Below are 13482 nucleotides of genomic sequence, written 5' to 3'. Positions count from 1 at the left end.
GCGGGGTGCGGGGTACGGACGTAGAGGGGGACTGCGAGGGGAAACAATTATATACAGATCAATTAATAAACTAAATCCGCTACATTTATTGATCAGCGATCCAAACAAAAGGTTTAAATTTCTAAATAAACATTTTGTTTTTTATACGAGTCTCTTACGATACTAGTTATAGAAGCTAACATATACTAAAATCGTTAATCTTGTTTTCACTTATTCAAAGGTTAGGTGTTCAAGCAGCACATTGAGGATTTTTTTTTGTCTATTTTGTTATATTAGGTTGTGCTCTTTTTAAATCTAAGTCAATTAGGTTGTGCTTTTTTGAAATCTAGGTCAAACAAACCTCTAGTTAGTTATTTTACCTGTTTAATCCAGAAACACATCAACTAAACGTCGCATCCTAAGTGGAATACAAGTAAAAACGAGATAAAAACATTACAAAGAAGATTGGTAAGCCACCATCAACTACTTACAAAACTATATGTTACATGATTCCATTAACGCGTACGCGTTTCTGAACCGTGTCTTGATCTTTATTCCATCGTTCAACCTCTCTTGCTAATAAACCTCTAGTTTCCTTTTCTTCGTCGATATCGTCTTCTTCATTTTTCTTAGATTTCCTTTTGCTTTTGTTAACAAATATTTTAGGAAAATTAAAACACATTTTCCCTTCTCTCTCTCTCCCTATGCACCGTTTGCCTAGGTATAGCAATTGGCAAATTATATATTTGTATTCTTGTATATAACGAAATGTTTTACGATTATTGCAAGGAAGACAATCGTCTTACATTCTTGTCTTTTAGAGACTCTTCAACGATTCATTAATTAGATATTATATGATGTATTCAGTTGTACGAACCCAAACTAATATCTAAATAAAAATTAATACGCATAGACGAATCATAAAAAAGTTATTTATATGTATATATCCAAAAATTATTACTAACTAGTCTATTTACCCCCGCGTGTTGCGGTGCAGGTATATTGAAATTTTCAAAGTTGAGGAGGTGTAAAAAGGGAGTAATAGTGCAAGGAGTAAAAACGCAAAGTCTAAAACTTGAGAGGTGAGGTGGTCACGATAACAATGGAGTAATCATGCAAGGGGTAAAAACGTGAAGTTTAAAATTTGATTAAAGTATGAATTGCAAAAGGAGTTGGTATTTAAGAAACAACACACAAGCATAAGTGCCAAAATCGTAAGCAGGGTATAATTTTGACATCCTTTATAAACCTGGACGCGAAAACAGGGTTGTTGATGCGTTATCTAGATGAGCTGATGCTGGTGAATTCGGTCATCTTCTCTCTTCCCCAATTTGGGTGCAGGGGGCTCAATTGATTGAAGAAGCAAAAGCAGACTACGACGTTCAGCAAATCCTCCAACAATGCCAAATTTATCCTTCCAAGTATCCGGGGTATGCGGTTAAATAGAGAATTTTATACTATCGAAATTGGCTCCTCATCTCTAAGCATTCTAAATTTATTCTAGCATTATTACATGAGTTTCATTCGTCGGCTATGGGAGGACATTCTGGGTTCTACCGTACTTATCGACGATTGGCTGCAAATCTTTACTGGCCCGGAATTACATAGACCGTCGTTCAGGAATGCGATAAGTGTCAACGTTGCAAGGCGAGTTCAGCCCTTCCCGATGGTCTTTTACAACCATTAGCCATTCATGATGCTATTTGGGAACATTTATCTATGGATTTTATTGCGGAGTTACCAACGTCCTTCCCGATGGTCTTTTACAACCATTAGCCATTCATCATTCATGATGCTATTTGGGAAGATTCATCTATGGATTTTATTGCGGGCTTACCAACGTCCTTCCCGATGGTCTTTTACAACCATTAGCGATTCATAATGCTATTTGGGAAGATTTATCTATGGATTTTATTGCGGGCTTACCAACGTCCAAGGGATCCAATGTCATATTAGTGGTGGTGGATCGTCTTTTGAAATATGCTCATTTCATTCTTTTAAAACATCCATATACGACAAAATCGGTGGCTGAAGTGTTTGACGAAAGTAATTCGGCATCACGGGTCCCTAAATCTATTGGCAGTGATCGTGATCCGTTATTTTTAAGCAAATTTTGGCAAGATATTTTCTGTTCCATAGGAACCAAGTTACGTATGAGTTTTGCTTATCATCCTGAACCTGATGGTTAATCTGAGGTAATTAATCGTTGCTTGGAAGCTTATTTGCGTTGCTTTGCTGTGGATCAGCCTACCATGGGTGGAATTTTGGTCTAACTCCACCTTTCATGTTTCCACCGGTACGACTCCTTTTGAAATAGTATGACGAAATTAGGGTGGAAGCGGTGGCACAAGAATTACAAGATAGAGACGAAGCTCTCAAACAACTTAAACAAAATCTAGCTAATGCTCTAAGTGCTATGAAAGCACATGCAGACACCTTATCGCCAGATGTCGGTTTCCAGCCACATTCATCAAAAACCAGCTGCTAAATACTTTGCTCTGTTTCAAGTAGTTGAGAAGATTGGACCAGTGGCTTACAAACTTCAGTTACCTCCCACCGCAAAATCCATCCGGTATTTCATGTTTCCTTATTAAAAAAAAAAAAGTTGTTGTCGGCCTTAGTGAACCAGTTTTACCTCCAGAATTGAATGCGGATGTTGATGACATTATTACTCCAGTGGCAGTGCTAGCCACGGTGGAACAATGGTTAGCCCAGTGGCACGGACAATCCGCAAAAGAGGCAACATAGGAGGACACTCAATGGATCAAGGGCCAATTCCCTCTACTTATCATTCTATATCGTATATCCATCATAATAGTTCTAAAAGTTATTCATTTTATAGAAAGTAAAGTGTTTTAGTGTGTATTTTTAAACATGATAGCAATTTGCACGTCTCTCACTACAGGTACATGTCAATATAGCCTCAACAATTCAAGCATTAACCAGAAAAAAACTGTAGTATATTGGCATTCCAACCAACCAACCAACTAAAAAATAGGTGTCAACCGAAGAACACCACAACAAGAACTCGGGTCAATTTCAGAGGCCAAATTCTCGATAACAAAGCTAAATATTTCAGGGTTATGAAGACGGAAAACGCCACCGTCTTTATTTGCCCAGAACCCAAGAGCAATGTGATTCAAGTGTGGCTTACAGATGTAGCATAAGACTGAAGGAGAGTTAGTGCTTGCTCAGTGATTGCCCGGTTCCTGGCTTGTCGGACCCAATCACCAACAACTTCCGCTGCCTGGCTGCCTTTTAGACCATTTTCTAGTGTCTCCGCGGCTTCCAAAAGTTTCCCATCCGCTAACAAGCTTTCCACTCGGTTTATCACCGACTCAATTCCGTCACCAGAACTGTCACCTTCCTTAACCTGAAACTTGAAGCATGATTAGATAATGCAATCCTCTAGCTAAGTCGTAATAATAAGTTCTTTTTGTTGTTACCAGTGAACTCACAGGTTCCCAGTTCAATACCCTACCAGCCAGTGGACCAAAAAAATGCAGTTTGCGCTTAAAACGTGGCATTCAAGGGGGTTTTAAAAAAAGCAGTGAAAAAGTTATGACTTAAACCTAAGACCTCTGCCAAGGGTAGGGGTGCAAAACGAGCCGATCCGCTCGTGAGAGACTCGAGATTGGCTAGCTAAAAGCTCGAATCAAGCCGAGCTTAAACGAGCTCAAAGTCATAAGCTTGCTTAAAAACGAGTCTAAGCTTCACTTACCGAGCCTAAACAAGCCTAATGCTTATATAAATTTTATTTAATATATTAGATATATATATATATATATATATTTGTAGGTAGAGGATCCTGTAAAAAGTGCTCAAAGTGTGAGAAGTGTAAGAAGTGTATTATAACACTATATATAATACTATATAACACCATATAAACACCGTATAACAATATATAACACCATATAATACCATATAACACTATATAAAACTATATATCATTATATAACAAATATAACACTATAGGTTGTCTGATAGCATGTCTATTATAGATGTATAGTGTTATATTTGTTATATAATGATATATAGTGTTGCATAGTGTTATATGGTATTATATGGTGTTACATATTGTTATACGATGTTTATATGGTGTTATATAGTATTATATATAGTGTTATAATACACTTCTTACACTTCTCACACTTTGAGCACTTTTTACACTATCTTTACCCTATATTTGTATAATAATAATAATAATAGTTATATAAATAATCATGATAACTTGATAAGAATAACTAGATAGTAAACATAATGTTACATTTAAAAAGTATAATTATAATTATATGTACAAAAAATATTATAATGTATACAAATAAATTAGTAAATAATAAACGAGCCGAGCCCAAACCAAACCTGAAAAACTACTCACGAGCAAGGCTCGAGAATTAGAAATAGAGCTCGAAATGAGTCAAGCTCCTGTAAGTTAAACAAGCGAAGCTCGAGCTTAGGCGAGCTCTGGCTCGGCTCACAACTCGTTTGCACCCCTAGCCAAGGGGCTTGTGCACCACCTAGAAGGTTGTAAGAATCAGTTTTAGTGTTTGGATGGAGTGATCTTTATTATGATTTATCGGGTTAGCAATTTCTTCACATGTGCCGCAGCAAAAGTGAAGATTTAAGAAATACTAAGATTACTACTTCATCCATCTTTTCTACACACCCTTTTAGTGTGAAAGATATTATTATATAATAATATCATTATTAGAATGAAGAGTAAAATGCCCGGATAGTCCCTGTGGTTTGTTGAAATTTCACCTTTAGTCCCCAACTTTTTAAAATTATACTCTTGCTCCCTGTGGTTTGATGAGTTGTTACTCGGATAGTCCCTGAAGCGGATGGAGGTTAGTTTTCTCAGTTAAGTGGGTGTGAAATGACCAATTTAACCTTACTATTATAAATAAAATTAAAACAATAAATGACCATTGTTACTTATTTAATTTCTTTTTATAAGTTGATGACAGGACAAGATTTAAAAATTTCAGTGGGGTGGTGGGGCCCACTTGAGTTTAACTTTTTATCCTTTATTGTTTTAATTTTATTTATAATAGTAAGGTTAAATTGGTCATTTCACACCCACTTAACTGAGAAAACTAACCTCCATCCGCTTCAGGGACTATCCGAGTAACACCTCATCAAACCACATGAAGCAAGAGAATTTTAAAAAGTTGGGGACTAAAGGTGAAATTTCAACAAACCACAGGGACTATCCGGGCATTTTACTCTAGAATGATATACAACAAAAAAAGAGAAAAATGCCCGGATAGTCCCTGTGGTTTCACATTTTTTCACCTATAGTCCTTATCTTTCTAAAACTACTTGAATAGTCCCTAAGTTTTCACGTTTTGTTCTCGGATAGTCCCTGGGTCTAAATTCAGTTTGTTTTCTCTGTTAAAATGATGTGAAATGACAAAAATACCCTTTCCTTAAAAGGCCAAACCACAGGGACTATCCGGGCATCTTCTTCATCTTCTTCAAAACCCTAGCCCCCATTAGTTTTATCTCACAATATACACACACATAACCTGCATAACCAAGAGAGAGAGTGAGATTCGACCGAGAGAGAGAGAGAGAGAGAGAGAGCCGAGGGAGAGAGAGGCGAGATCGAGACGGGTGGTCTCCGGCCACCTGGTCGCGACGGCAGGGAGGTGGTTCGAGTGGAGGTATGGTGGGTGATTGATACGTGATGCCGATGGTGATGGCACAGCGGCGGAGCAGTGGGGTGTGGTACAGTGGTGTGTGCTAATTTATCCACCGGTTTTCCGTTTATCAGCAATTCTGCCTCTGAAGTCAACGCTTCCGTTAGTAACCAGATCCATTGACGGCGTTGATGATGATGCCGGAAAGTTCAGATCTGATTCTGAAACTGTAGCCGGATCAGTGATGTGAAGCAACTCGTATTTCATTGGTTTAATTAAGAAGAAGGATATTATTTGAAGTAATTAATGGTGCAGGTGAGAAACGGATTGAATGAATTTTGATACGGAATTCGGCTCGTGATTTTGGCTGGATTCAAAAGTGTCCGGATTCAGTGAATCGGGTTGTGGATTTGTTTGTCAAAAGTAGAAATCATATATCATGAGACATGAGTTCGTATGAAGATTTTGGGAAAAATATGTTTCAGCCAAATTTGGTGTGACACGTCAGCCTAGATATTTGGAGAAGAGATAAGTGAATGTGGCGGTGAGGGTGGAGGAGAGTGATGGTGGGTGGAGGTTGAAGATGAAGTGTGGTGGTGGGGTTTTATAAATAAAAATGAAGAAGATGCCCGGATAGTCCTTGTGGTTTGGCCTTTTAAGGAAAGGGTATTTTTGTCATTTCGCATCATTTTAACAGAGAAAACAAACTGAAGTTAGACCCAGGGACTATCCGAGAACAAAACGTGAAAACTTGGGGACTATTCAAGTAGTTTTAGAAAGATAGGGACTATAGGTGAAAAAATGTGAAACCACAGGGACTATCCGGGCATTTTTCTCACAAAAAAATATGCATCTGTTAACAAAGAACTTGCAATATAATATTTATATAGTTCAAAAGGATAATTTGTCCCAGATGTGCACGCACCTTTAGTACGGATGCAATATAAGCCAAAGAATGCGCCAAAATGCCACCACCGCCTGGAGGCAGTAGGCTGAAGTGCCGCAGAGTCCCTTTCAAGCCATCAAACTGGACCATAATTACAAGAAAATTATAAGTATAACCATAACCTCAAATAGCTTTTTACAAGACATCTAAAGATACAGAATTAATATAACCAGATATAGATGCTTGTGTGAGAAAAACGTGGGATTGTTTTTATCTTGCACTAATCCAACCAGCCACAAAATACATAAAGTTTCAAAACCGGCCGAGAGAATAAATCTTAAGCTGTTAAATATTGCAAATTTTCACTTTTACAATGTAACATATCATTACACATTTGCACCACTCCCCCACTGCATGAAACTTGTATCAATCAATGTAACAACTTAATTGCATTTTGAGTTTATAAATAACTTATAGGGGAAAGCTTGAATCTAGGTACTCAAATTCGCAAGGTGCACTCAAGGTGCTACAGGCTCACATGTCGCCCAGACACAAACAAGTCGCACGTCTGAGACAGTTAATACTATTCCACATATATCTAAAAAATGAACACAGTTAGCAATTAAAATCATCTTATGTTCAAACGTTCAAATGTAACAAAAGTTCAGATGTGTCCGGAAGATTGTGAAAGTGAAAAGGGTATCTAGCAGAATTGCACACACGTGGTAAACTGAAGGTAAATAAAAGTGAAAAAACATATATGGTGGAATTACACAATATGGTAGATTTAAGCAAAGTAAAAGTGAAAACATATAGAGAAACAGTAAGTTGCAGAAACATTAAGTTGCAAGTATTTAAAACAGTATTATTTGCTGGGTAGAAGACAGGTTGAGAACTGTTGGGTAGAAGATTCCGAAGCAGTGTGTCTACTTGCAAGAAAGAGGAGAAGTAGAGAAGTTCGTAGATGAACTTTAGGTTTAAATAAATAAGGCAGGTTTCTACAAATCAATGTAGGTGGTGGGTGGTTGATGAGTAGTGAGCAAGACCATTAATTAAAGCAGAAAAGTTGTATCGTGTTCGTGTGTATGTCTGTATGACAAGAACTGAATAATGGATAACAGGTCAACTGGGTTAAGTTGATCCATTACTTCTTTTTATTCTTACTTGTGAACAAATGTATACAAATTCATCTAATGAAACTGTAGAAAACTAAGTATTAGAATAATATTTGGCAAAGAAAATAAAAACTGGAAATATAATTTATAAACAAAATTCAAACCTGATATCATAGTATTAAAAATAGAATTTCTTATTTATAAAATTTTTGAAATACTAAAATATATAGTTTTATAACAGCATTGTGTTTGGTTTGGTATTATATAAAGGGCTTGCCACTCTGTGTAGGGTGGTGTGTGTGTGGAGTGGGGGACCTTGCGGACCTAAAGCATTATTATAATCATCGAGTTTTTTTTCACATGAGAAAGGAGTAGCTACCATTATGGCATTATATGAACAAGATGCATGCTTCCAGCAAAAAGCGTGTCTAGCGCAAAGGCTTTTGAAGAAAAAACGGAGCAATAGCCATCTTTATGCATTTCCACCCGTGAGATTCGGCAGAGAATAACAAGTGTAACATCCAGTGACCTAGCATTTGTTATGGTTGAAGTTGCGCAAAAAAAAACTAAATACAGACGACAAAACCCTTATGAACTTCGAGAGGCCAAAACTTTATTTTCTAGCATCATGCCATATAAATAAGTCTGCTAAATGGTCCACAACCTTACAAAATCAATTGTCTATCTGCTATAAAAGCTGTAATACTGAACTACTTTCATCTAAGGATAGTATAAAGGTGACGCAAGTAAGGCAATTAAAAAAATAAGAATATACTCTTAGCAAACAATATGTACTTAAGATGACGACTAAACAAGATAAAGTATAATGAATCCCTTTTAGCTTGTCGATTATAACAAAAAACCAAAACCACAATTTATAATGAAGAACGCGCAATGATGATGCAAAATTACAGATTTACAGTGCACTTACAAAACAAAAATATATATTAAAAGCATATATTTAGATAATGGTCTGTATAGTACAAAAATATTAAAGCCATATAAGGCATACCTTGTGATTTAACTGCAATATGGTATCGGTCCCATTTTCCAGTGTGTCTTCAGGAAGAGAAGCCATGACCAAACCTAATAGTGAGTCTTTATCAACCCCATCCATGTAAGTTTTAAGAGCTTCTATTTCTTTCTGTATAGGCAATCCTTTAGACAGAGCATCTTCCAGTGCAAGAGCACCCTGCAAAACGAAATGATAACCGTCTGATCTCTATGAAAGACAAACTAAATTCGTCAAAGTAGTAGAGTTGCCACTACTGACTACACTTCAGAGCTGATAAAAGCAACCACTCAGTTGTATATTGGTATAGATGTATTATGTTTACTTACTGTAAATGGATTATGATTTTTGTTTTTGTTTCTTGGAAACAAAAAATTTGTCAAACACAGTTTTACATTCTAGTATAAACTTCATAGAGAACATAAAAAGATAAGAAATATGATAAGTGTTGCAAAATAAGACATGTCACTAGTTAAGATTTAAAATTAAAGCTGTCTATATACTTATCATATCACAAGTTCACGTGTACGCACGATGTGTAACTAGCACTAAGCTCTTTCAAAAAAGATGATGATACATCAACAAAAACATACTACAAGTCTACACAATAAAAATCAAGTTGTGAATCGCAATGAAGTGTGTGTTCACTCCAAAATCTTCTCCATTAATATCTATGACGAGAGAGGCCATCCTATACATGTTGATGAAAATAGTAGAGAGGATATATAAGCAAATATATGAAAGGAAAAGGATTATATTTAAATCATAATTTCACCTTTATTAGTCCTAGAAAGAAACTATGATGAATAGTTGAATACGAGTGTACCATAGTGGTTGTGACAATGATGGTAACAAATACGGAAATGTTGTTGATGTAAAGAAATGGTAGCAAGAGATGAAGGGTGGTGAGTGTAAGATCGTTTTTGGCAGCCAACAGTTGGCTTCTATTCTCTGACACTTCTATCCTTACGTGTATATGTATGATAAGTCATAACTATAAAAATGATCATAGCAATTTAGCATCAATATTTTGTATGTTAGTCTTGTTGTCTAGCAATACAATTAACCTAAGATGAGATAAAAATTTACCTTATAACTGAGGAAAGCTTATTGATGAACACAATTTGAAATATGTTAATTAATCCACTCTATTTTCTAAAAGTTAATTTGATACTAAATGCTGATCAAGACAATGGAATACTTAAGCCTTGGTGGTTAATCAGATGTTAAGGGGATGCTTAACCATTAGGCGGATACTAAATCGGCCCTAAGCGGATACTCTTATAGCATTGAATGTCCAATAAAAATAATCAAATTCAAACCATAATGAAGACCTTTCCTATAGAGCAAATCATGTATAAAGGTGAGAAAATGCTCTGTGAAAACAAACCAAGGCAAGCTTGTGGACAGAATGACTTTGACGCGCCTCCTCAGATCTTGCATAGAATGCCATGCATAAAGCATTTATCTACATAGTAGAACATTTAAACATTAGCTTCCTCGCAAAAAAAAAAACAACTAAGATACAAGAACTAACTTCAAATGATGTCATACATTGAGATTTGCCTCCTGCAGTTTTTCAATTTGGGATGCTTTCTCCCTTGTAATCGCTGCAAGTAATTCAGCCTTTGCTAGATCCTTTAACTTATTCAGCTCCATTTCTGCTTCAGACTCCTGAAAAATTCAAGATTAGCGAACACTATAACTGCTATTTAAATGCTGCCGGTTGTTGAAACATGGTGAAATAGCCAAACACCTTTTTTTCAATCTCCATTCTGAACTCCTCTTCTAACTTTTCCTGAAGTGACTTGAGAGCAGCCGCTGCTTTTATCTTTTCTTTATGTAATTCCTACAAATGGGTTTAGCGATTTCAGATGCTAATCACACATAAATTGCCCAAAATTCGCCATTCACAGTAGCGTGATCAGAAAACGTTAAAAGATGGAACTGTACATAACCTTGTCCAAAATAGTCTCTCTTTCGGCATACATGAGTTCCCGGGCTCTTGCATCTTTCAATTCCTTTTCATATTTCTCCTAAAACATTTTAGTCAAACGTTAAGCAGCTATAAAATGGAAAATGGAAAAGTGATATAACAATGTTTGCATTTCAATATATAAGGTAAATAGTCTTGCCTTCATCAACCTCTTCTCTTCAGAAAAAATATGCGCATCCAAATCCGCCTGCCTTTTTTCAGCTGCGTGAATGGCTTCCAAGAGATCCAAAATTAATGTTCCATTCTTTAACACATCATCATCATCATTACCTTCCACCGCCGCAGCTACTTCCTTCATTTCACATCACACGTAATTAGACACTTTTCCTGAAGATAGTTATTCTGCTTTCTATATACATCATATGGCATCTACGTATCTAACCTTGTCCGGATATGAAGATGTTGCAGGATTTTGTTCCACCTGATCCTCTACAAGGTATGAATCAAGAAGGGAATTTGGCTCTTTGGCATCGTTGCTCACGATAGCCTACAAAAAAGAAGAAAAAAATTAAACCAGAAGTTAGCTTTAAACAGAATTAGTACCCACTGTGTTATTTTTAAGGAAAAAATGGAAGAAGAAGCACCTTTGTCACATCTGCAGTCTCTTGCTGCTGAGGTGGCTCAGACTTTATCGCAGTTTCTTCAATAACTGGAGCAACCTCAGTTGGTATTGAGGTGCTCTGAACTCCCTCATGTTGTTCTGTAGAAGGCTTCACATCTTGGTCTTTTGCGCTAAATTCATCTTTAATCGGTGCTATGGAATCAATGCTTGCAGTATCAGAAGTTGAGATATCGTGGTCAGAAACAGCATCTGATTTTGGCAATTGTTTAATTTCCGACTGTTTATCTTTATCTTCTGTTCTACCATAATACGGATCAAAGTTGCTGTTTTTTTCACCAACGTCATCAACAGTTGGACTCGAGTTCTCAGACTCTTGAACATTTTGAACAGCAACTTGTGTTACAGTTTCACCATTGGGCAAATCTCCATTAACTGTCGTCGACTGTTGAGGTTCTTCATGGAGAACCGGAATTGGATGTGTATTAAGATCATTATTCTGTTCTTTAGTGAGAAGTTTATCTAAGTAGCCAGTCTGGTAAGCTGTTACAACAGCTGCAGCACCTAGGGCTATAGTTCCGATAAAAACTTTAGACACATTGCTCCCAGACCCAGAGTTTGACGGTTTTCCGGTTGAGCCAGGCACCTTAGATGTATTGGGCTGAGATGCAACAGAGTATTCTTTCCTAGAGGAAAGATACAAAGGTATCTGCTACAAAGTACAAACCAGGGAAAAAGAACAGTATTAACAAGTCTTTATCAATCTGCATTGAAGCGTAATGCCATACAAGCTCTTCCTAGTACTTTCCAAATTCGCATAAACATGTATATTAATATCTTGGCAAATTCAATTTTAATAAAAAGTCTACAATACGACCCATTGGCCTATAATAATTCATACTAGCAATTTTGGCGGTGATGCTCCTAACTTTGACTTCCGTTGCCAAGGGCAATCCTAGTCACATCATCATCATCATCATCATCATCATCATCATCATCATCATCATCATCATCATCATCATCATCATACTCAGTAAATCCCACCAATAGCAAAGCTAAGGTAGGGTCTGAGGGTAGATGTAGACAGCCTTACCTCTACCCCGTAGGAATACAAAGGCTGCTTCCAGTGAGACCCCCGGCTCGATTGTAGTTTTGTATCAAGCCTTGGACCTAAGACACATAACACTCAAAACAATCGGGACAGAGACTGATTGGTGCATCTACCCCGTGTCTTTAAGCTATCAACGTCACCACATGATGCATGATTAACCATCCGCCGCTTTTAACGTTATTTTCACTAAATTAGTAAAATAACGTTAAAGTTAGTACCATTTCACTTTTGCCCCCGAGCGCCCTCACATATATACATTATATGTGCACACCGCAAGCGGTGCACAATCCTAGTCACATAAGCATCATAGATTTACATTGTGTGACTGGGATTGCCATTGGCGACGAAAGTCAAAGTTAGGAGTGTCATCGGTGCGTATTATTACCAGCCAATGAGTCATAAGCAATTTGCCTAACAATCTAGATGGTTTACCGGTTGCAAGTAACTATAAACAACCCCTACTCTACTAACATTTTCTACAAAACTATAAACCTAAGAAGAAGCAGGCGGTAAGTATAGAGGTATTATGAACATGCCTGTGTGGTTATTCGTGGTGAAATTCGTCCAGATGATCGACGAGAAGATAGTTGCAATATAGACCTTCAAAAGAGAAGCAAATTGATCAAACATATGTATAGATAAATCTTTGAAATTCAACATTTATGGTACTTTCTGCAAGTTTTAGGTTAACTTTTGTGGTAGCGCTATGAATGAAAAGATGAAAAATCCAGAATGAAGATGAAATAAACCCTAATCCTGCAGCTTCAGGAAGAAAATAAAGGAAATTAGAGTGGAGATGTGATTTGTACCTCCGCAGCATGGTCGGAAGTTAATGGAAAATGGAGAGACGAATCGAGAGCGATTAAGCTGTTCTTCAATGGCTTGAATCTGTATTTTATTGGGTTAATTTCAGGTACCCGAAAACAAGTTTAGCTAGAAAAAAAGAATACAATACATGAACTTGGGTTAATTTCAAAAGGACTATAATACCCCCACAGTTTCATTACCATTTCAGTCCCTACTCACTTTTTTCACATATTCCCTCCAAATTCAAAGATATTCCCAAATATACCATAGAGTAAATTACATAATTTATTTATGTACCAAATTTCACATATTGTACTTTGCCTTTAAAATTGATAAGTTTTATACTTAATATTTTAAAATGTTACAAGTCTTCTC

At 36.7% G+C, this 13482-nt stretch overlaps 1 protein-coding gene across 1 annotated transcript; it reads right to left on the bottom strand.

Annotated features, from left to right (window-relative positions):
* Positions 1-2794: 2794 nt before the first annotated feature.
* Positions 2795-13255, bottom strand: LOC110916109 (MICOS complex subunit MIC60). Its single transcript, XM_022160869.1, has 12 exons — positions 13110-13255; positions 12837-12900; positions 11215-11898; positions 11013-11117; positions 10770-10922; positions 10593-10670; positions 10391-10483; positions 10189-10308; positions 10025-10102; positions 8635-8814; positions 6547-6648; positions 2795-3352 (listed from the first exon to the last, which is right to left on the bottom strand). Exons 1-12 carry the CDS (start codon positions 13118-13120, stop codon positions 3119-3121), a joined length of 1902 nt encoding a protein of 633 aa, XP_022016561.1. The 5' UTR covers positions 13121-13255; the 3' UTR covers positions 2795-3118.
* Positions 13256-13482: the final 227 nt, after the last annotated feature.

Source organism: Helianthus annuus, chromosome 7 (genome assembly GCF_002127325.2).
Source record: "Helianthus annuus cultivar XRQ/B chromosome 7, HanXRQr2.0-SUNRISE, whole genome shotgun sequence".
NCBI lineage: Eukaryota > Viridiplantae > Streptophyta > Magnoliopsida > Asterales > Asteraceae > Helianthus > Helianthus annuus.
The sequence above is the reverse complement of the archived record's forward strand: the minus strand, read 5'-3'. Positions and strand labels throughout refer to the sequence as shown.